Source organism: Branchiostoma lanceolatum, chromosome 8 (assembly GCF_035083965.1).
Source record: "Branchiostoma lanceolatum isolate klBraLanc5 chromosome 8, klBraLanc5.hap2, whole genome shotgun sequence".
Classification (NCBI taxonomy): Eukaryota; Metazoa; Chordata; class Leptocardii; order Amphioxiformes; family Branchiostomatidae; genus Branchiostoma; species Branchiostoma lanceolatum.
In genome coordinates, this window is record NC_089729.1 from 2,060,436 (window position 1) to 2,080,972 (window position 20,537).

Genomic DNA, 20,537 nt, shown 5'->3' on the forward strand with positions numbered 1-20,537 from the left:
AACGTTCTTTATATCTGTGTTACCTGAAACAGACAACAATGGATGTGCCCAGATCCGGAACAAACTCCCGGGGGGAAATTACAACTGTTCCTGCCGACCGGGCTTTGCGCTAACGGAAGATGGCCATGGCTGTGAAGGTAGGGAACTGTTGCATTCATTTATTTTCCATCGACATTTGTGTATAGTATCTCTGTCAGTTTGTTTTGTTTAAGTCACTGCTTAGCAAATATCTTCCTGATGCCACTTGATATGTAAGCCAAAATGCTAGGAATAGAATTATGCGTGAGGAAATTTATAGTATATCATGTACACCTTTGTGGAAGATGGCCTTGGCATTGCAGTATGGATGTTCAGATAAATGTATATTAATCAAATTTTCACAAACTTTTAAGCCAACAATGCTAGAAAACACATCCAGGAAGGTTCAATACATACATAGTCATGTAGTCCTGTTTGTCTGATTGTCTTTTTTGATTGACGTTGGAATATTTACGGCTGCGTTTTACTCATGTTGCTATCTAGATGCAGATGCGTGTCTGGCCAATCCGTGTGACCCCCAGGCCACCTGTACGGATAACCCCCCTCCTGCCCTTGATGCGAATTGTACCTGCAACACTGGGTACACAGGAGACGGACTTGTTAGTGGAACTGGATGTGCAGGTATTACATCTTCAACGTTGTCATTCACTTTGAGGTAGTTAGTTAGTTAAAATCCTCCCACACTATAAGGTGTATAGGGCGGTGCCCATCCCCATTTCATAGCCCTGGGCCACACTGTGGTGCAATCACTGCAGCAGGGGGCTAGTCCACTGGCAGTGGAGTGTGTTTAACTTCCATACTGTTTCAGAAGTATGTACCATTTTTATAAAGTCTTTAGTATGACTCAATGCGCCTCTTGTCCAGAGGTGTCCTACCCGGGGCTTGAACCTGGGCCTTCTGATCCAAGTAATTTGAACCAGATGTGGTGAGTAACAGAAGCGCAGACCACTACACCACAGGGACACTGGTAGAATTAATGGCAATGCGATAGCTTGGCTGACCAGATTTTCTGTCATTTCCTGATTGTTTACACCTTTCCTCTTTGCAAAATCAACCTTTTGAGACTCAACTTTTTTTGTGACATCTAAAAATACAAACCTCTTTAGGGAGTCATGCAGCAAAACATTCGAAATAAATTTTATCCTCTAGAATTGCAGCCTTAAGTTTGTAGATGTAACATTTGTTGTAGATGATTCAGATGCTGAATTTTGCCTTTGCAGAGCCCAACAAATGTGCGACAATGAACGGCCGGTGTGACCACATCTGCTCCAACATTCCGGGCGGCTACAGGTGCCAATGTCGCCAGGGCTTTGTGCTGATGGCAGACGCCCACGGCTGTGGAGGTAAAAAAGTTACATGATTGTAGTTCATTGCTCAGAGATAGATATTATACAAAATGTGAATTTTCAAAGGCCTTCTTCACATCACCTGCAATACATGATTATCTCCATGAAAAATGGAAATATTGTTTTGGGTGTGTCTGTCTGTGTGTGTGTGTGTATGTGTGTATGTATGTTTGTGTTTCCGCACCACTCCAGTCAGTATAACTCAAGAACCTCTTGATGGATTACAATGATATTTGGGATGTGGGCGGGTGTTGTGAAGCCGAAATTTAAGGTCGATTTTGGGCCCCCTGGTATGTGACCTTGGTACTGCAGCAGAATTGCAATTTTTGTATCTTTTGACCTGGACGTGCTGTGGTCTTGATTTTTGGGTGGCAGATAGCTTGTGATGTAATAAAGAAGTGGTGTAGGTTTGGGCCCCCTAGTTTATCTAGCAGCTTATTCTCACAAGGGTTGTTACTTTGATCAAACTACACATTTCATCTGTTCTCTATTGTTTACCCAAAATTATTACCAGCTTAGCTATGAGAGGTTTAAAATGTGAGTATAGCGATGTGATTATTCAACCTGCAACATTTTAGATGACAATCTAGGAAAGGGAACAGGGCATTGTCTACTGCATGTATTGTGTTGATAGCGTGTTCTTTGTTTGTAAGTGTGCGGCCGCTGCCAAGGTGGGGACGTCAACTGTGACCCGATGTCAGGTGTCTGCTCGGCTGGGTGTCAGGATGGATGGAAAACTCAGCTTTGTGATAAAGGTATCTTCAAGTTCTTCTCCTTCACAAATTGTTGATTTAGAAAATGAAGCTGCATATCAACTGGACTCATAATTACAGGACTGGCCTTTTTTTCAAAATCATATTAATTAATAGCTTTGCTTAGGACTGTCTGTATTTTAATCCACAAAAACATCTCAATCACACTTATGATCATGATCATGTTGAAATCACAAGTGCTCTGACCATTCTTGACTGTTTTAATTCTATTTCTTTCAGCTGTGGATCCACCAATGGACCTGGCCGTAACTGACATCACGGAAGAAGGGTTCAAGGTCACCTGGTCTCCATCCCCTGACCTTGACCTTGAGGGATACCGTGTGGTGGTGTCCAAGCTGGACATGACGACAGTTGTCAACAAGACTTCAGACGAGGCATCGTTTCCGGTGGTTGGCCTGTCACCGGAGACTGATTACATCATCAAGGTGACAGCCCTGTTCTCATCAGGCGGTTGGAGGTCACAGAGCGAGGAGGCAGTGATAGCGGCGGCCACAGGTAGGGACTATCTACTAGTTGTTGATAGTTTATGAAATCAAAGATAGAATTTTATGAATAACTAAATCACCACAGCCATGTTAGCTGATAGCAGTCACAGATAGCAATGATCTGGTATTAATAGGAGAACATTGCTATTCTGCTAAAAAGTTAAACATGGCTCTGGTGATTTATAAGGATTTATATTGATTAAAACATTTGCAAGAGAACTCTTGAAGGCTTCTTTTCAAAGGAAGAATTTTTTCACATGTGAGGAATTGTTCTGTTCTACATTATTTTACTGTGTTGCTCAACCAAACCCCTAGATATGTAATACTTTCCAATCTAAAGATTTGTGTTTAAAAGTGTCTAAATTTTTGTACATTCAAGTACAGTCACTGGAAAGGTGCAGTCTTCCTGTTGTGGTATTTCTCAGTATTGTTCTTCGCATGTTAAAAATGATTTTTTTTTAAATTTGGTGAAGTATTCTGTTTAATCTAAGTCTTTTCTCTGCCAGGCGCCACACCAACCACAACACCTGCACCTGCTTCTACAACCACAATGCCTGCACCTGCTGCTACAACCACAACACCTGCACCTGCTGCTACAACCACCACGCCTGCACCTGCTGCTACAACCAAGCAGACAAGTCGGATGACCACCCTCCTTACCACCAAGCCTTCAACTTCGACCGTAAGGGAAGCTGTGGGAGACGAAGGGTCATTTGATGACGGTAGGTTCTCGTGTGTTTAATGCAAGAGCACTAAAAGATTGGCGAAGTCATCATTAGGCAATGGACACTTTTATAATTTGTCTTCGTTGTCATTCGAGGCTGTGATGTTTTTATTAAACATATCAACGATTTATCCAGTGACATGATATTGTTTTTATGAAACCTGATGTTGAAATGATGTCAACTGTCACTGTTTGTATACTTATTTTTAGTTAATAACCTCGTACAACTTAAGAAAAATCTAGATATTGATATTGATATTTAGGTTTATCAAATTTTATTTTTTCCCTCCACGGCTGTCCGACCAACAGCCGCTGCTACAACTGAGCAGACGAGTGGGATGACCACAGTCCTGTCCTTCAGACCATCAACTCCAACTGTACAACTCGGTGGCGATGGTAGGTCTCCTCTGTTTACCAATCCGATACTGGAACCATCAGTGAGCAACCTGAACACTTTTTACAAGGTTATACAATTATCATATATGAGGCATTGATACTGTTGTTCAACCAAATGAATGTACAATTTTTCTAAGTGTACCAAATGCATAAAACAGTGTTAAATAATTGATCTCTAAAAAGAACATCATTCAATTTGTGGGACTATGTACATAATTATATACAACAGTGAGAAAAACATTACGGTAAATGTTATTCTCACTGTAACAGTTGTATATAATTAATATATGTACATAGTCCCACAAATTGAATGATATTCTTTTCAGAGATCAAAGATTCGATGAGGCATTGAAACTCATAATGTTTTACCATTGACAGTAAAATCTGCTCTTCGATTGCAAACCCCCATTTCTTTCAATGCTATTAAGAAAAAGATGCCCAATGGACATTCTTCAATTATGGCATCTGCAAAATTGTTTGAAATGTTCTTCTCTTTCTGCTGTGCAGAAACCAAGTTGACCAGCAGCAGGCCGCCGGTGGGTAACAGGGCGACACCTGACCAGGTATGTGGTTCTACAGCGGAGGGGATTTTTTTTTGGGGGGGGGGGGGGAAATTATTTGGTTAGAGGCCCCTAACTACTGGATAGAGACCAACAAAAATTGGATTTGTCAAATTGTATGACTTATAATGACATGACTTTATGAGCTCAGTGGAAAGGGGTAATAAAGTACAACCTATCCACCCTGAAGGTAAGTGACCAAAAGTCTATTTGGGAGAAAGAGAGCGTATAAAACTGAGAAGTACTGAGCGGTTGTAAGTTGTATTTGTTAAAAACATTTAATGTGTGTAAATCAGAATCAAAGATGTGACTGTATACACTTAACTGTACTTGCACGAGGAATTTGAACACATGATATGTTACAAATGTAGAATGCCTGAGTGTACTGCCCTTAAATTCCTGTGAAAAATTAAGGCATATATTATCTACAAAATGTAATATTCTGACTGTACTGCCCTTCATTCTTGTTCAATAGGCTCTTGGTAACGGTCTGGACAGCATCTATGCAGAATCCGTCTCCCCAAACCCACAGGATGTGCTCCAGATACTGGCTCAGGTTAGGCACACCCAGTACTACCTTCTATCAGAATGATTGTTTTTCTCTCAACAATTATGGCACGGACCTCCACAGAAGTTTAGAGCATGAAGGGGCAAAACCACTATAGCCCAGAAGGGGGTGGAACCTCTTGCTTTTTACCTTACCATACAAATATTGATGACAAATACCGGCAATTTCTTGGGAGCTAAGCTTTGCATCTTACTTAAACTATGCGAAATTAAATGCATTTACAGTAAATGTTGTTGTGTCAACATTTCATTTGCAATTATGCACTTTGATGTTTTTTTCCAGTAAGACTTCTACTAACTTTAAAGTTATAGTAAATGCAATTATTGTATCTAATTCAGAGATTCCTATCAAACTCATTCAATTCGTCATCTTTTTGGTGTGTGTGAGATTACTGTAGGATGAAGAAGACAAGCAAATTAACCTTCTCCCTGCTGCCTCACTCTGTGACCAATAGAGAATGGGGTGCCAAACGGCTACGTCAGAGTGCTAAAAGTTAACTGGACTTGTGCATTTAGTATGTTAAGAACACACATGTTTTTACTAATTCTTTGTCCTTAATACAACTTTGTTGTAAAAAAAACAACTTTATTCTGAGAAATTTGTCTTTCATAAATGAGAAGAATGCAGATGTCTCTGGAGATGCTGCTGTGCTGGGGCAGCCAACATCAGCTGCTGAGGAAAAGGCACAGGTAAGCAATGTTTGGTAGTCTGTAACATTTTAAAGCGTTGGGAAACATTTGAGAAATCTGTTTCATCTCTCTCTTGGAAACATGGGGACATTTTATGGAGTTTGGACCAGGATAAGGAACAAAGGTGTTCAATCTTGTTATCCGTTGTTGTAGATGTGCAGGAAGGCAATTAAAACATTGGTGTCTGAAACGGGTCTGGCCCAGACGCCGCAACGTGTGCAAAAGCTCGCTGAGTTATCATCGCTTGTCATTAAGTCCTGTCCTGGCATTCCACAGAAGGATAAGGTAAAAGTCGCTGATGGGATTTTTACAAACTGAACGGTTTGACTCCTTACCTACAACTATGACATGACTACTCATTTTATGCTTGCAGCTCTGCAGAAAACAGTTATCTATTTGTGCCTATCTTTTTATGTATGGCATGATGCTTTGACTTTATTGTCCTTCATAGATTGTATTTAGGTCGTCCTTTTTCAATTTTAACATTTAGCATAGATTTTGCACATCACGCAATTAGCTGATAATATTAATCATTTTGTTATTCTTGAATGAAATGAACAAATTGAACATTTCACTTTGCACTTGTCCAAGTCTTTTGTCACAAAAGGCTTCTCATCAATTCATTTTTTTACCTAAGATGCATGTAAGTCGCTCTGTTTTTGATAGTGGAAATCTGCCCAAGATGTCTGCACATTCTGGTTGAGCAAGTCATAAGTATCGAATCTTTCTAGATAAGTCTAATATAAAGCAGACCTTTAACACTTATCAAAGATTTAATATAGTATTACTTTCCTATAGGACATGGCCATGAGTGTTCTGAAGTCCGTCACCAGCAAACTGGACCAACTGGACATGTCTGACCCATCGACTGTCGAGTCTGTGGGAGGACGTAAGTACAATGTCATGTTTATCAGTCACACGGTGCTTCCAGTAATGTATTTTCAAGTTCATTTGACGTGTGTGTGTATACATGTACAATGCAGGAGAAGTAAACCACCTAAAAGGTGTTTTCAATGATTCAATGGAACGAAGACTTCAAACATGTAAGAAACATTGACACATAACATAAAGAAAGTCATTTAAAGAATTGAACAAAGTTAAACATAAGAATGTCGGCAAAACATAAGTTTGATGCCAAACTTCAATCTGTAATTCTATCCAGATTTCCAATTTGAACAAAGCATTGTACATCAAATAAAGTACAACAAAAGGTTATATTGCTTTTTCTGATATTTACATTTCAAGAATATTCTGTATGGTAGTGTACAAGAGAACGGTTACCCTATAGAGTACAAATTTTAGTATCTAGGAGCACTGGTGCACCCACAGTCAAAAATTAGGTGCACAGCTCAAATTTTGGGTGCACACAGGTGCACATGCACCCACTATTTCGAGCGTTGGGTATATAATTTCATCAATCTTGTCTCATCTATCTCTTAGCCTAACTATTTGACCGTTGAAGCACTACTGTTACAGAAGGTCTGGCAACCAGTTTTCTCCACCCTTCTATAGGATTTCTGTTTTTCTTAGAGTTTCAGTTAGTATATGATTATATCAATCACTAAAATTTTTAATATCACTTTCAAATTGATAACATTAATTCTTAATTTTGCTTCTGTTCTACTTCTAAATCAGCTCTGTTGGACTCCGTTGGTTCTCTGCTTGAGGAACCAGAGAGAGATGCAGAAGAGGTTGATGGGAAGCCTGCACCTGATCTCGAGGAAGACCAGAGTCTCTCTCCAAAGGAGCGCCTTGAAAAGGCAAAACAAAAGGAGCAGGAGAACCAAGCTGAGGTAACAAAAGTCATGATGCTTTGTGCAATGCTTGACTCAATGTTTAATTTGTAGAGGTTTTTTTCAAGTTAATCTTCCACCCTGGATCATGACTCAAATCACACACTTTGGAAGCTGTTCTTCTTTGTTTGATTTTGCATCATGTGTTATTAACACTCTAAAAGGCTTCCGAATCGACTTTGTAATGTAGCACCAAAGAAATATTGAACCCTCTGACGGAAACTTTTCAGACCTATGTCCTGATCACAACAAATCCTGACTGTGCTTTACATCATTGTGCATACTAGTTACTCTTAGTAATACATTTTGTACTTTCTTTAAAAAAATTTTTTAAATTTTTTTCATGCCTATCAATCTTCATTGTTGGTGTCTCTTTTCCAAAAAACAATTTTCCTCAGAAAAATGTCATACTAAAATTGGCATCCTACACATTGTGTTTGTAGTGTTTCAGGTTATTGAGGAAAAAAATAGATCATCTGAGCAAGACTAACTCATCATACTGTCTCCTAACGGTTACTTACAGAAACGAAGACTTGTCCAGGAAAGCCGCCAGGTCCTGGATGGTCTGTACAACGCCATCATCGGCGCCATGAGGCCAGGAGCCCCGCCGGTAACCATCGAGAGGGGCGGCATCACGCTGCAAGCTCAGACAATCTGGGGCGACCAGTTTGGAGGCCAGGTCTTTCAGACAAAGAATGGGAGCTTCCATGTTCCGTCTAAAGCAGCGCTCTTAGGAGACTATACACCGCACAGCGTCGCTACTAAGGTATTTGTTTGAACCTTTGTTTATTCATGATAAGCTCAAATCGGCGCGCAGGCCGCTTTTCATTGAGGTCATGAGGGAAGAGGTAAGGGTCAGATACAATATAACAGAGATACACAGTCATTTGAGTCCTAATAACTCTATCAACATATATCATTACATATTTATGGTACAACAAAATACAATTTCTACAACATACAGCATAAAGTAGGGCGAAAGCTGGTTCATGGTCCGTGTCCGTTCGTTTAGTTCATTTCTGTTACTTCAAGAGTCTCTTAAAGGAAGTCAGATTCGGAGCCGTACATGTGTCATGTCCTGGTTATCAGTGATCCGTATTTTTCCCTTCTTATATATCTGTGATGATATCAATCTTGGAGATTGTTTTTAAGATTTATTAAGATTAATTAAGTTAATGAAGTATAAAATTTGTTATTTTTGCAGTTGACGCAGTTTGAACAGAACCCATTTACCTGGGGGCGCGGGGAGTACCAGGCACGCTCGTCTGTCATGGAACTGTCACTCCAACAGAACAACATCCCCGTGGCCTTCAACAACCTGACTGAAGACTTCTACATCACCATTCCGGGCGGCTCCGGAAACAAACCAGCGACAACAACCATCACCTTCGCTGCCCCAGGAAACAAAAGTTCAAGCTACCATCTGCTGAACCTCACCAACACCGCAGAAGGATTCCTGGTCACCATTACCCCACTGAATAGAAGTGTGGTGTACGACGTTTCCGGTAGGTACGGCGGTCGCCCTGACGACCAAAACTACAACGTATCCATGGAGACGTATATCCTACCTGAGGAGTGTGCCTTCATGAAGACTCTGAGTGGCGATGAAGACACAGAGAAGAGAGAGGCGACAATGTTCATCCCCGGAAAAGATGGTCCTGTGGACTACTACATCAAGGTCCAAATACGTGGTGAGTATTTTTCATGTTGTTTAATGCTACAAATACAAATTAGGTTAATACATGTTTGTCAGATGAAGGGGGTTGTCTTGTCCATAAAGATATCACTAAAACTAATGTAATTGTTTTGTGATATCTTCTCTTTTGTTGTGAAGGAATGTCACTCTGTACTTGAGATTTTAAGCATTGGTATTCTACATGTACATCAGTGTGATATAAATGTGAAGTCTCATTCATAGAAAGTGTGCCTAATATTTTCATGAGCCCCTTCCACTGTTGTTTGTATGTTTCTTTCTTTCTTTCTTTGGAATCTCCATAAGAAAAATACATCATATACTGTCTTGTGATGTTGACAACAGGAGTCACCGGTGATATCCGAGAAGTTGTACACCTCTCAGCTCTGTCATAAACTTCCTTTTTTTCAGGACCAGTAACCGAATGTGACTTTGAGAAAAGAGCTGACATGAAGGAGTCACACGCCGATGACTTCTACGCCTACCAGATCCAGTGGGCCCGTTTGAGCTGCGTCTACTGGAGCGAGACCCAGGAAGACTGGAGCACTGACGGCTGCGCGGTGTGTACAGGTTCTCATTGTGTTAGGACAACTTCAATTTCAGTATTCACAATTGTTACAATTAGTAATAGCTGACAGTGTACTAAACACAATCATACAAAGTAAAAACTTATAATGACTGTTAACCAGTAAAATGTCCTTGCTTTGGTGTAGAAAACAGCAGATTTTTGTCACATGTTGTTCATAATCTGTACAATAAAAACATGACTGATCTTTTAATTGCAAGGCAGGTACAGTGTTTGTGTTTGTGTTTGATATTATGGCCCAGCAAAAGTAATTCAAGATTAGCTGATTCATATTCCTGGACAGCTATGTGAGATAGATAGTTACACATGTTTGTTATTTCTGAGTAATGATTAGGTTCATATAACTGTTCAAAAAGAGTGTCTTGACCAGAGGGACAAAATGTATTCAGGCCACTCCTTCTGATGTTATGCCAGGGACTAAATGTTTGACAATGGGGACGGCCTTTTTGGTCCATGGTCTACATGCATTTTCAATCAATCATGATATTATCTAAAGCAGTAAAAATTCTTATAATGATAACTTTATACAGAGCTAGAAATTCAATGATAGCTTGTTTGTTTCTTTGTGTTTTTGTTTTGATATAAAGTGACCAGTGTTTGAATTAGCAAAATCTGATAACAACATGTTTCTTTACTGCTTTCCACAGATAAGCAAGCAGTCCACCATTTCCAGCACCATCTGTCACTGCAACCATCTGACGGCCTTCGGAAGTGACTTCGCCACACCGCCAAACACGTTTGACTTCATGGATTTTGATTTTAGTGATTTTGTGGACAACGGTGCCATTGTGGCAGCCATCATTGTGGCGCTCTGTCTCTACTCGTTCACAGCATCCATTATCAAGATCGCTGAGAGTAGAGGAAAAAGGATGGTAAGTATAGTCATCATCAATCAATCATATCATATCATGCCAATAGAAGTGACGAATGTGTAATGGTTATTTGTAGTCATTGAATCTTTACTCTGTGTGCTTTTTATTTCTTAATGGATAATTATTCTAGTACATTTTTATCCAGTATTTTGATATGAATTTTGCTTGATTACTAGATTGATTTGTTTGGCAATGACAGACACACAGCCAGGGCTGCCCAACTAGCCAATGGCTATCAGAAAGGGCTAGCCCTGCTGACAAGGACAGGGTGTGTACTTGAACAAAGAAGATTTGTTATAAACCAATTCAAGTAGTATGCATATTTGCAACATGCCTGCAACCTGCAGTATCTTTTACAATATATTCAGCTTTATCATATATTATTAGTAAATGATAATATAGTATCTACTGTGAGAGGTCAGGGTCAGCAATATACTATGTGAACATTCATGTTCTAATAATAATATTGTCTTCACACATTGTTACAGTTACATCACGCTGTGAAGTTGGACAACCTTCAGAACGGCTACCTGTACCGCCTGCTCATCTGGACAGGGGCAGCTAAGCATGCTGGGACAGAGTCCACCGTGTCCTTCAAGCTGTTCGGAGCTGCAGCAAACTCCGATCTGCTAGTGGTCGACATCACAGAGAAGGTTGGACATCAAATTTGGCACTGACTCAACTCCTAATAACAATTTCATCACCCGACTTTCCCCTGAAGATGTTTTTTGACTACAATCCTCAATGGCAGGCCCTAACATGTGGAATTTTTGTTGTTGTTTAGGTTTTCACCCAGAACAGCCAGGTGACCCTGACCTTCAGCACAGCAGAACAGCTGGGTAACGTGGAGCTGCTGCAGCTCATGCACGACAACAGTGGGGAGGGGGGCCGTGCATCGTGGAACGTGGACAGAGCAGCAGTGCAGGATCTCACCACAGGCAAACTGTGAGTTCACTCAAGATTTCCTTGGCTGTCTAGATTTATCCAATCAATCTATCCCGCAGCTTAGTTTATAATACTGTTTACACACCATGTAGAGTAGCTTTGCTGTACTTGATGTTTAGAACATGAATTTGAATGTCCTTTGTGGAGAGAAACTTGATAATTAGTCAACCTCCAATTGCCGACCTTTGAAAAAATATGAGGTGTGTTTCTATTGTTTTTTTGTTTCAGAACCTGACAGCTAACAGTGAGACTGATATTATTTTTCCTTTTATGGAACTACAGGTTCTATTTCTTCTGCAGCGAGTGGCTGGCAGCCGACCGCGGGGACGGGCAGGTGGTGAAGACCTTTCCTGTCGCCACTGAGCAGGACCTGCGATCCTTCGGGTTCCTGTTCCCGGCAAGTCTGCGGAGTAATCTGGCAGAAGAACACCTCTTCCTGTCCGTCGCTATCATGCCTGAAGGTAACATTAGTTTTGCTTCCTTAAGTTTTACCATAAATACTACAGTTACTGTTACAATAATTATCATAGCTGCAATGAATTTTATGTAGTTTTTATGTCTTGTGTTTGTAAGTTTTATGTCCAGGAAGATTGGCTGCTTACAAATCTTGTATGTTAGCTAATGAACTTAAAAAAAGTATATCCAGAGTATCTACATGTAAACTTTATCTTTATCATAGTAGACCCCAGGGAGTCCATATCACTCTGAAATGTCACTGATAGTTACTGTAACGGTTACTGTAGTTGTGTTTTATATGGATGAATGCCTCTTGCTGGCTGTATTTGATCAAGTATGTTGCTCTCATTCTTTATTATTAACTTGTTTTGATGAAAATGTCCCCATTATGTTTCCTTTACAGATAGCGCGTTCACCCGCAGCGAGAGGCTCGGCTGCTGCCTGAGTCTCCTCCTCATGTCCATGGTGTCCAGCGCCATGTGGCTGAGGGAAGAAATAGGAACCCAGGTTGTGCAGGCCATCAGCCTGGGGCCGTTCTCCTTCACCCTGAATGGAGTCTACACGGGGGTCATTACAAGCATTACCTGCCTCCCTGTCATCATGGCCATAGTCCTGCTGTTCCAGTACAGCCGACCCAGCAACAAGGGCGACCGGAGGGTCCGAGATGTGGAGACGGGCGGCCCAGCTGAGGCACCCACCCAGCAAGGACCAGCCAAGGGCCTGCCGCACTGGTGCAAGTACGTGGCCTGGGTGCTGGTGGTGCTGTCTGCTGTGGGGTCAGCTGTCTTCACCGCGCTGTACAGTCTGGACTGGGGCAAGGACAAGTCCGAAAGGTGGCTGTCTGCGTACTTCATCACCTTTTTGGTGGACATGTTCCTCCTGCAACCCGCAAAGGTATTGATATGCTCTTTATTGAATTGTCTACTTAATAAGTAGGTATTATAGGATATCATTGTTACAGTAAGCATAATATCATTACATGTTTGTTGCAGTTGCCTTCTTTTATGTTATATAAAACACCTTGAAGTGCCACCTGTCACTACCATCCATGCACAATGTTGTTTGATAATCACGGTGACCTGACTTCCTCAGAACATGCTATATTCAAGCCACATCCTAAGGATCATATTGCCATTGTCAGTTATTGTTCCATTTGTGCTCAACTGCTCATAAATATTAAACAATGTGTTCAGAAATCCTTACAACCAATGCTTTTATCTTGCAGATATTGCTTCTCACGTTCTTGACTTCATCCATTCGCAAGCCGCAAGCCGTGAAGAAGATTTATGAAGAGAAACGGGGCCCCGTTTCCATTGATGCCAGGACAGTGTCTTCACAAAAGGCACGCTTCAGCTGTAAGTTTTAGCACACATGTTTGTAGAAAACAGCATTACATATCATACTACCATGAAGATGTAAACTATGCACATGATACTACATAGTGTATGACTTTTTGTTTGGAAACTGTTTGTTAGGCCACACCAATTTAATTTTTGGGTTAACAGATTTTTTTGGGTGAAATTTTAGCACGAGGACATCATGAAAACAGAAGGCTGGGGTGAAAACTTGCACCTGACCCGTTCACTCCCTGAAACTGTGTGCACCAAAGTACAGACTTTCCTCTGAAATTCTGTTTTCATGTTTATTTTCCAATCTAGCATTTTTTTGGAGATTCTGTTAAACAAGAAGTTAAATTGGTGTGGCCTTAGATGGTGAAAGAAAGCTATTTTGTGCAGTGTGAGTGTGCTCCCAACCAGACACAAGTTCCAGACCCTGTTTTGTGTACTGACATTTCCTCTTGCTTCAGTTTGTTAGTCCAGTTATCCGGGTGGTGGGCTTAAGTTTTCACTTTTCTAACAATACATAATCATACATATATGTGACTGAATTGATATTTTTCATGCATACTATAGCCAATGCATTTCGCATGAAGAGGAAGATGGAACGTCTTTCGATGACATCCCTTGCCAACATCAAACAAGCGAGAATGAGGCAGCGCAGGGACAGGAGAGTTGTGAACACCTTTTGGGACATCATGTGGTTCTGCTGTTGCCTCCTGATTGTCATCAGCATTTCTAACGAGCACCACAACACCACAGAGGGTTTCTATCAGACACAGAGCATGACCAACACCTTTGTGCAGTCGATGGACGAGGTAAGTTCATTATGCTACATGTACATGTCGATCCTTGCTTGGGAAGGTCTCTATATCTTTGTACAGTATCTGATCACTATAATCATAAATCACTGCATTGTTGAGACAAAATGTTACCTTTTAAGTCATTGGAAGGCCTTAATGCTGACATAATCAAGACTATGCATGATGTACAAAATGAATAATAAACTAGTGGACGTACCAACTAATAAGTATCTAATACCAGCTCAGAAAAGGACAAAAAATAGCCATGCCTTTAAGTATATCAGACTTATCAACCTGGGATTGATGTGTTAAAAAATTTGTATTTTCCTAGAACGATGGTAGAATGGAACTCGTTGCCACCAAGTACCGTAGAAGCATCCTCATTAGACAGGTTTAAACAATGCATGCAGTTAGATATGCGAAGGTTAGACGTGACAGGTGTAGTATAACCAGCTGCTGCCATGCCGAAGGGCGGTTATACCGGCTATATAGATACATATACACTTAGCTTCTCAGATGGTGATTAGAACATGAATTCAGTGTGCACAGTTTGAATTTGTAATGAGAAATCTCTAAGGACAATTGTTATTTCTTAGTACAACTATATCACAAGGCTTTATTTCTCCACAGGTAAATGATCCTCTAACCTTCTGGTCCTGGCTGTACGAGACCGCTCTGGGGAACTTCTACCCGGAGACTTCCTACAAAGGTGACAAGCCCCGCTGGCAGGACAAGAGCTTCACGGCTGACATGCAGTCGGTCCTGGTCTACCCACCTAGCCTGATCCAAGGTCGAGTTCAGACAGGTTCGAGGAACTACTTTCTGGGATCACTAAGTCTTGCTTTGAGCTTACATGCTACAAATGTAATTTCACATGCATTATTACCATACCAGGGGACACACATTGAAAACTTAGATTCCAGAAATTCAAAGAATAATCATTCAGGAAATATCTACTTTCAAAAACCTAAAAGTGAAGGGAATACCAAAATAGCATTGGACTGACTTTTCATGTTTCCTTCTCCTGTCATCCTAGGGCTGTGCACAGTGCCTGTGACAATGCAGCACTTATTTGACGAATGTTCATCAGCGTATGATGAACACACCAAGGAGACCGGGGCGTTTGAGAAGGGATGGAAAAGGGTCAGGAATACATCAGCGATGGAATCAGAAGCCCCTGGATGGATCCACCTCCCCAGCGCCTACCCCAGTCTCCCCATCTACGGTGTGACCACGCAGTACTGGGGAGACGGCTTCGGTCTTCACCTGGGAAAATCAGCAGACGAGATGCGCAGCGTCCTAGCAGAGCTGAAGGCCCACCATTGGATCGACAAGCGCACAAGGGTCATCTTCTTGGAAGCCGTGCTCTACAACGGAAACCTGGATCTGTTCACATCGGTGACGATGGTGTTTGAATTCTCCGAGACGGCCGGAGTTTTCTCCCATCATCACGTGCACACCTTCCGACTTCATCAACGGCCAGGGACGATCGGGTACATCTACGTCCTGCTGGAAATCATTTACGTCATCATTCTCCTCTACACACTGTGGACAGAGGGGAAAGCTGCACGCGCAGCCGGCTTGGCCTACCTGATGGAGCCATGGAATATTGTAGAAATATTCAACTTCATCTTGGCATTCACCGTCATTGTCTTGTACGGCTTTAAGATAATGTACAGCTCCAAGGCTCTGATGGCGATCAAGGAAGGGAAAGGTGTGTGACACATTTGTGCTAAAATGTTACACTAATTACACAAAAATGTCACTTCAACATGCTCAATATTTGAAAACAACTTTGCAAAAGCTCTGACTGTATTAGGTTAATATTATTCAACACTGTACTTTTATTAATGATATGCATTACACTTCTTTCAAAGATCTAGTCCACCATTTCCGATCTGCTGTGAACATCAGCTTGGTGTATGGCTGGTTTCTGGCCTTCCTGACGTTTGTCAACATGATGAAGCTCCTCCGGCTGGTGAGGTTCAACCCATTCCTCTCCAAGCTGATGTCCGTGTTCCGAGGGATGGCGGGGGAGTTCTGTTCCTTCATCTTCTACTTCTTCTTCTGGCTCTCAGCTTTCGGCGTCTACGCTTATCTCATGTTCGGCCTTAGTGTGACAGAGTACAGGTAAGGAAATATGTTGTTCTATTTGTGTGAAATCTTTTAGGTTAAAAAAAATTCAATTTGATGATTTCTTCTTTTTTTTACAAAAGTTCTTGAACGTAGAATAGTTCAGGTCACCTTTACAATCATATGATAAATTTTGACAATTCTTTCTTCTTTTTCAGCACCATCAGCAAGTCCTTCTCCACACTGTTCCAGATGTCTCTTGGAAATTTTTACTATTATCAGCTCAAGGAGGCCGCTCCTATTCTTGGCCCTATCTACTTCTTCGCTTTCATTTCCTTAATCTTCCTCGTGCTGATGAACATCGCCATGGCGATCATCGACAGCGCTCTTCCGGATGTGCGGAACCACGACATGCCTGAAGAGGACCAGTACTTCATCCAGGGGTTGTGGGAACGCTTCACAGCCTTCTTCGGCTTCTTGAAAGTGCCAGTCACAGGTAGCGTTGTATCATTTCACAGATAGACAGTGCACATCCAACCAAGGATGTCTATCATCTCTTGGGTCTTGACTCTGTTGTTTCTGTGGCTACTGACATATGTACTTTATTACTGCAACATTACTGTTGTAAGCTTTCTTGTTGGCAATGCATTTTAGTATTTAAAGTGTGGATTTGGGACCTGAACCAGGACCTTTGCTCCATAACTGAGCTATACCGCGAGTATGACAGGATGGGCAGCAGTAAGGTCCAAAGTTAATTCCTGTCCTGTCTTTAGAACCACCCCCCTTAAGCCCCTTTGTTTCCTCTGCCTCTTGCCAGCTGGGCTTGACTGTTTTTGTACATCATTGTTGTTATTGGATGATTAAATTTTGTTTGTTTCATATGGAAATATACAATAAAGAAAACTTACTAAAGACATTTGCAATATCAACCCAGATGATGACTCCATGGCCATTCTTCATGACAGCCTGATCGGCGTGGAGATTAAAGTGGAGAAACTGTGGCTGAAGAGAGAGTCGCTCTTCAATCTCAAGTAAGTACATCTTACAAGAAATACTGCTTGAGCCTGATGCCCTTGAATGTGTGTGAAATGATCTTCCAGCTACTGTATGCTTTACAGCTACAGTAACTGTAATTGTGATTAGAAAGAATAGACTGAAAAGTTGAAAATGATAATTGTTGAAAATAAACACTCAACATATAGGCCTGAGAGGTTCTAAGAAACACCAACATTTCTATCCTGACAGGATGAAGGATGCGGACCTCCCCACAGGGCCTGAGTTTGTCCCGACTGTCAAAGACCTTCCCGCGCTTCCCGAACAAGTGATCCGCTCTGAGAACAGGGCGCCAGTGGTGGTGGCATCAAAATTGGAGGACACCCCAGAAAACCATCAAACCAAACAAGTCGTAAAAATAAAGTCCATCCTTTCCAAGGGGGGAAAAAGTGACAAGAAGTCAACCAGGAAAGTTTCTTTCGCTCTGGCTGTCCTTGTTCGTCACACTGAGGAGTATAAGGTGGAGTGGCCAAGTGTCAAGATGAACGCTCGTAACGAGGTGGCTCTGACATACCTCCAGATGCTGACAGACGACCACATCCAGGCTGCCCAGATGCTGCTCCGCCGCCAGTACCCGGCACTCCAAGGGCTGGAGGGGCCTGCAGTCGGTCTCTGTGACGATGGGTTTGTGAAGATGACAGGAAAGGGGCTTCAAATCCACCACAACAATCATCAGCACTGGGTTCTGTCGTCTTACACAGACGGAAAGGTGTGCCTGTATGACAGCCTCAGTGTCCCCATGACCCCATCTCTGCAGATCCAGCTTTACCAGTCCTATGCCGCGTTTGCTGATCAAACAAGGAACACCCTGACCGTCTTCTTACCGAACGTACAGCGTCAGAAGAACGTCTCGGATTGTGGGCTGTTCGCCATCGCCTGGGCGGTAGACATCGCAGAGGGGCAAGACGTGAGCAGGGTTTTGTATGACAACAGGAAGATGAGGAGCCATTTGAAGACGTGCTTCAAACAAGGGAACCTCACACCATTTCCACTTCTGTCTAGCAACAGAAAGAATGAAGGTCAAACCAAGAAACACCAAATCAAGCTGGTCTGCCACTGCGAGCAGGGGGAGCGTCTGGGAAGGATGGAGACTTGCAAGGCATGCGGGAGGATGTTGCACGTCAACTGCCTGCCATTCAGCCCTCCCTGTGACGGCACATGGGTATGTGGAGACTGCGCTGTGTAAAAAAAGTCTTCACTGCAGCTTAGAGAGGACTGTACTGATTGAAATTCAAAATCAAGCATAACTGAATGTTCTCCTGACGGAAGTAACGAAACAAATTTAAAGCACTCTAGGATGGGAACTGATCGGAACACCATAACTGTTCAATTTGTTTTGGTGTGTGATTTAGTATTGTGTGTGTCTATTTATTCTTATTTATTAATATTAGGGATTAAGTCTAGGATCTATAAAGTTTTAAAAGACTTTGTTAGTAAATTTGCCTTCTTTAAATTGTACAGAATCTTAATCAATACTTTTATTATTAAGTTGAATAATGTATTTATAATGTTACAAATTTAATGTCTTTGAAACATTTTCAAAGTCCAAAATAGCAAGAACTTTCAGAACTTGTTTTGTTGTATTTTTGGCTGCAGTCAAAAAGGCAGTTTTGCTTAACAAAGAAACTATTATTATAGTTTACTAAATCACAATGAATATGTTATTTGTGTCATAAGATTTTGGCCATGAAGAAAAATTACTGCTTGTAAATATTGCGTGTGCTTAATCAGAATTGCCTGAAAGCTTGTTGAGAAGAGGAAATCAGCATTAAATAAATATTTTGTAACATCATGTAATAACAGGCCAAAAATTTCTTAAAACACCAAAAGAAAAATGTTTCCATTTGGAGTCTCATATCAGTTCAGTTTACACTTTAAACTGGCCTACTCAGAAGAAAAGGAGGGCCGGTTATTGCTCACAGGATTAGTAAACAAACTAGTCTAAGTTTTTAACATTACCATCATCAAAATTTTGTCATTAAAAGTAGAAAATATTTTGGGGAAAAAATCAGAAAAAAAGTTCCTCTGGACTGCCTAGAATTGCAGTTTTGGCTGTTCTGTTTGTGCTTTTAAGACAAAGAAAACTAATAACAATCAATATGTTTATGTTCAAGGACATTGTATAATGCCCTTGATATGTCGCTTGTGTCACTTTATGATATTTGGTCTGGTCATCATCATCGTTCCTCCTCTTATATACGAGGTGCAGCAGTTGGTCAGGTAAATGCTTGTAAATAAGAGTAGACGTTTGAAAAAATCTGCACGAAAGTACAAATTTGTAACATCATCTGAACTATTTTTAAAGACTGATGGAAAAGTTCCATATACATTCAGGTACCGTTACACTTCAAAATGGCCTGCTCAGAAGAAACAGAAGACGCTGCTGTTGAATTATTTTCAGGATTAGTCTGTCAACAACTTGACTAAGTTTTCGAAAACATTATCATACAAAAATTTTGTCAAAGGTAGAAAACATTTTGAGGAAATTAGAAAAATTCCTATAAATTTCTGACTGCCTAGAATGGCAGTTTTGGCTGTTATGTTTGCTTTTAAAACAAAGGAAACTAAATAACGATGATTATTCACACGTCGAAGGACATTATATAATGTCACTTTAAAAGATTTTGGTCAGGTAGAAAAACTACTGCTTGTAAATATTGCTTGCGCTTGATTTAATTGCACGAAAGCTTGTAGAGTAGAAGCATTAAAAAATCAGCAAAATTATACAAAATTTGTCATCTGATAACAAACTAAAAATCGTTTAAAAGACCAAAAGAAAAGTCGCCATTTAAAGTATCCTATCAATTCAGGTTACATTTCTAAATGGCCTGCTCAAAAGAAGAAAGAAGGCTGTTACATTTATTTTTAGGATTATTAACATGTCAACAAACATGTCCATTTTTTTGGACAAATGTTATCATATCGAAAATTATCAAATCGCAAAAAATATCACAAGAAAACATTTTGGGCGAAATGAGAAAAAGGTTTTTCTGGAAACTAAAACACTACTTCAAAATGACTATAATTATGGTTTCCTACCTTGTAAATTCTACAGAGAAATATCTGTCAACGTTTTGATTTGAATAAAACTTGATTGATTTGCTGATTCGAATGTGTCTTTCTTCTTTATTTATTTATTCTTGTATGGAAGAGAGCATATAAAAGCACACTGTCAGCATTTTTCACTCCCCCTATCTCCACATGCAAAAATGGCCTCTTCCAAATCAACCCTTTGGAAAAATGGGCAATGGACTATTCCAGAATCACAAAACTCCAAAAAAGAATAATCCTAATTTGACCCCATATGCAAAATGGGCTCTTCCAAAAACATATCACCATGCAAAAT

General features: G+C 40.8%; 2 protein-coding genes across 6 annotated transcripts; both read left to right on the forward strand.

Moving 5' to 3' along the window:
• Positions 1–1,276: 1,276 nt before the first annotated feature.
• On the forward strand, positions 1,277–3,385 carry LOC136440487 (collagen alpha-1(XIV) chain-like). Its single transcript, XM_066436536.1, has 4 exons — positions 1,277–1,382; positions 2,039–2,140; positions 2,378–2,653; positions 3,150–3,385. The coding sequence occupies exons 1-4, from the start codon at positions 1,280–1,282 to the stop codon at positions 3,383–3,385; spliced, it is 717 nt and encodes a 238-aa protein (XP_066292633.1). The 5' UTR covers positions 1,277–1,279.
• Positions 3,386–3,671: 286 nt separating this feature from the next.
• On the forward strand, positions 3,672–20,297 carry LOC136439844 (polycystin-1-like protein 2). 5 transcript variants are annotated; one of them, XR_010756585.1, is made up of 24 exons: positions 3,672–3,763; positions 4,271–4,326; positions 4,799–4,879; positions 5,512–5,580; positions 5,734–5,865; positions 6,379–6,469; positions 7,216–7,373; positions 7,897–8,139; positions 8,578–9,064; positions 9,478–9,626; positions 10,300–10,524; positions 11,013–11,177; positions 11,309–11,469; positions 11,752–11,930; positions 12,329–12,819; positions 13,151–13,280; positions 13,839–14,080; positions 14,696–14,870; positions 15,102–15,779; positions 15,943–16,195; positions 16,357–16,634; positions 17,073–17,169; positions 17,384–19,361; positions 19,412–20,297. XR_010756585.1 is itself a non-coding variant. In XM_066435473.1 (23 exons), exons 1-23 carry the CDS (start codon positions 3,706–3,708, stop codon positions 18,375–18,377), a joined length of 5,592 nt encoding a protein of 1,863 aa, XP_066291570.1. In that variant the 5' UTR covers positions 3,672–3,705; the 3' UTR covers positions 18,378–20,297. The 5 variants fall into 5 exon arrangements, 4 of the variants coding, with proteins under 4 accessions (XP_066291570.1, XP_066291572.1, XP_066291571.1 ...); XM_066435473.1 differs by having other exon boundaries at positions 17,384–20,297; XM_066435475.1 differs by lacking the exon at positions 5,734–5,865 and having other exon boundaries at positions 17,384–20,297.
• Positions 20,298–20,537: the final 240 nt, after the last annotated feature.

Bases quoted from the DNA above. Each gene is read 5' to 3' on its own strand.
- LOC136440487 (XM_066436536.1), top strand. From the start codon at position 1,280: ATGAACGGCCGGTGTGACCACATCTGCTCCAACATTCCGGGCGGCTAC. The intron at 1,383-2,038 runs GTAAAAAAGTTA...TTTGTTTGTAAG, and splicing joins AGACGCCCACGGCTGTGGAG to TGTGCGGCCGCTGCCAAGGT. The intron at 2,141-2,377 runs GTATCTTCAAGT...TATTTCTTTCAG, and splicing joins AACTCAGCTTTGTGATAAAG to CTGTGGATCCACCAATGGAC.
- LOC136439844 (XM_066435473.1), top strand. From the start codon at position 3,706: ATGACCACAGTCCTGTCCTTCAGACCATCAACTCCAACTGTACAACTC. The intron at 3,764-4,270 runs GTAGGTCTCCTC...TCTGCTGTGCAG, and splicing joins TGTACAACTCGGTGGCGATG to AAACCAAGTTGACCAGCAGC. The intron at 5,581-5,733 runs GTAAGCAATGTT...CCGTTGTTGTAG, and splicing joins CTGCTGAGGAAAAGGCACAG to ATGTGCAGGAAGGCAATTAA.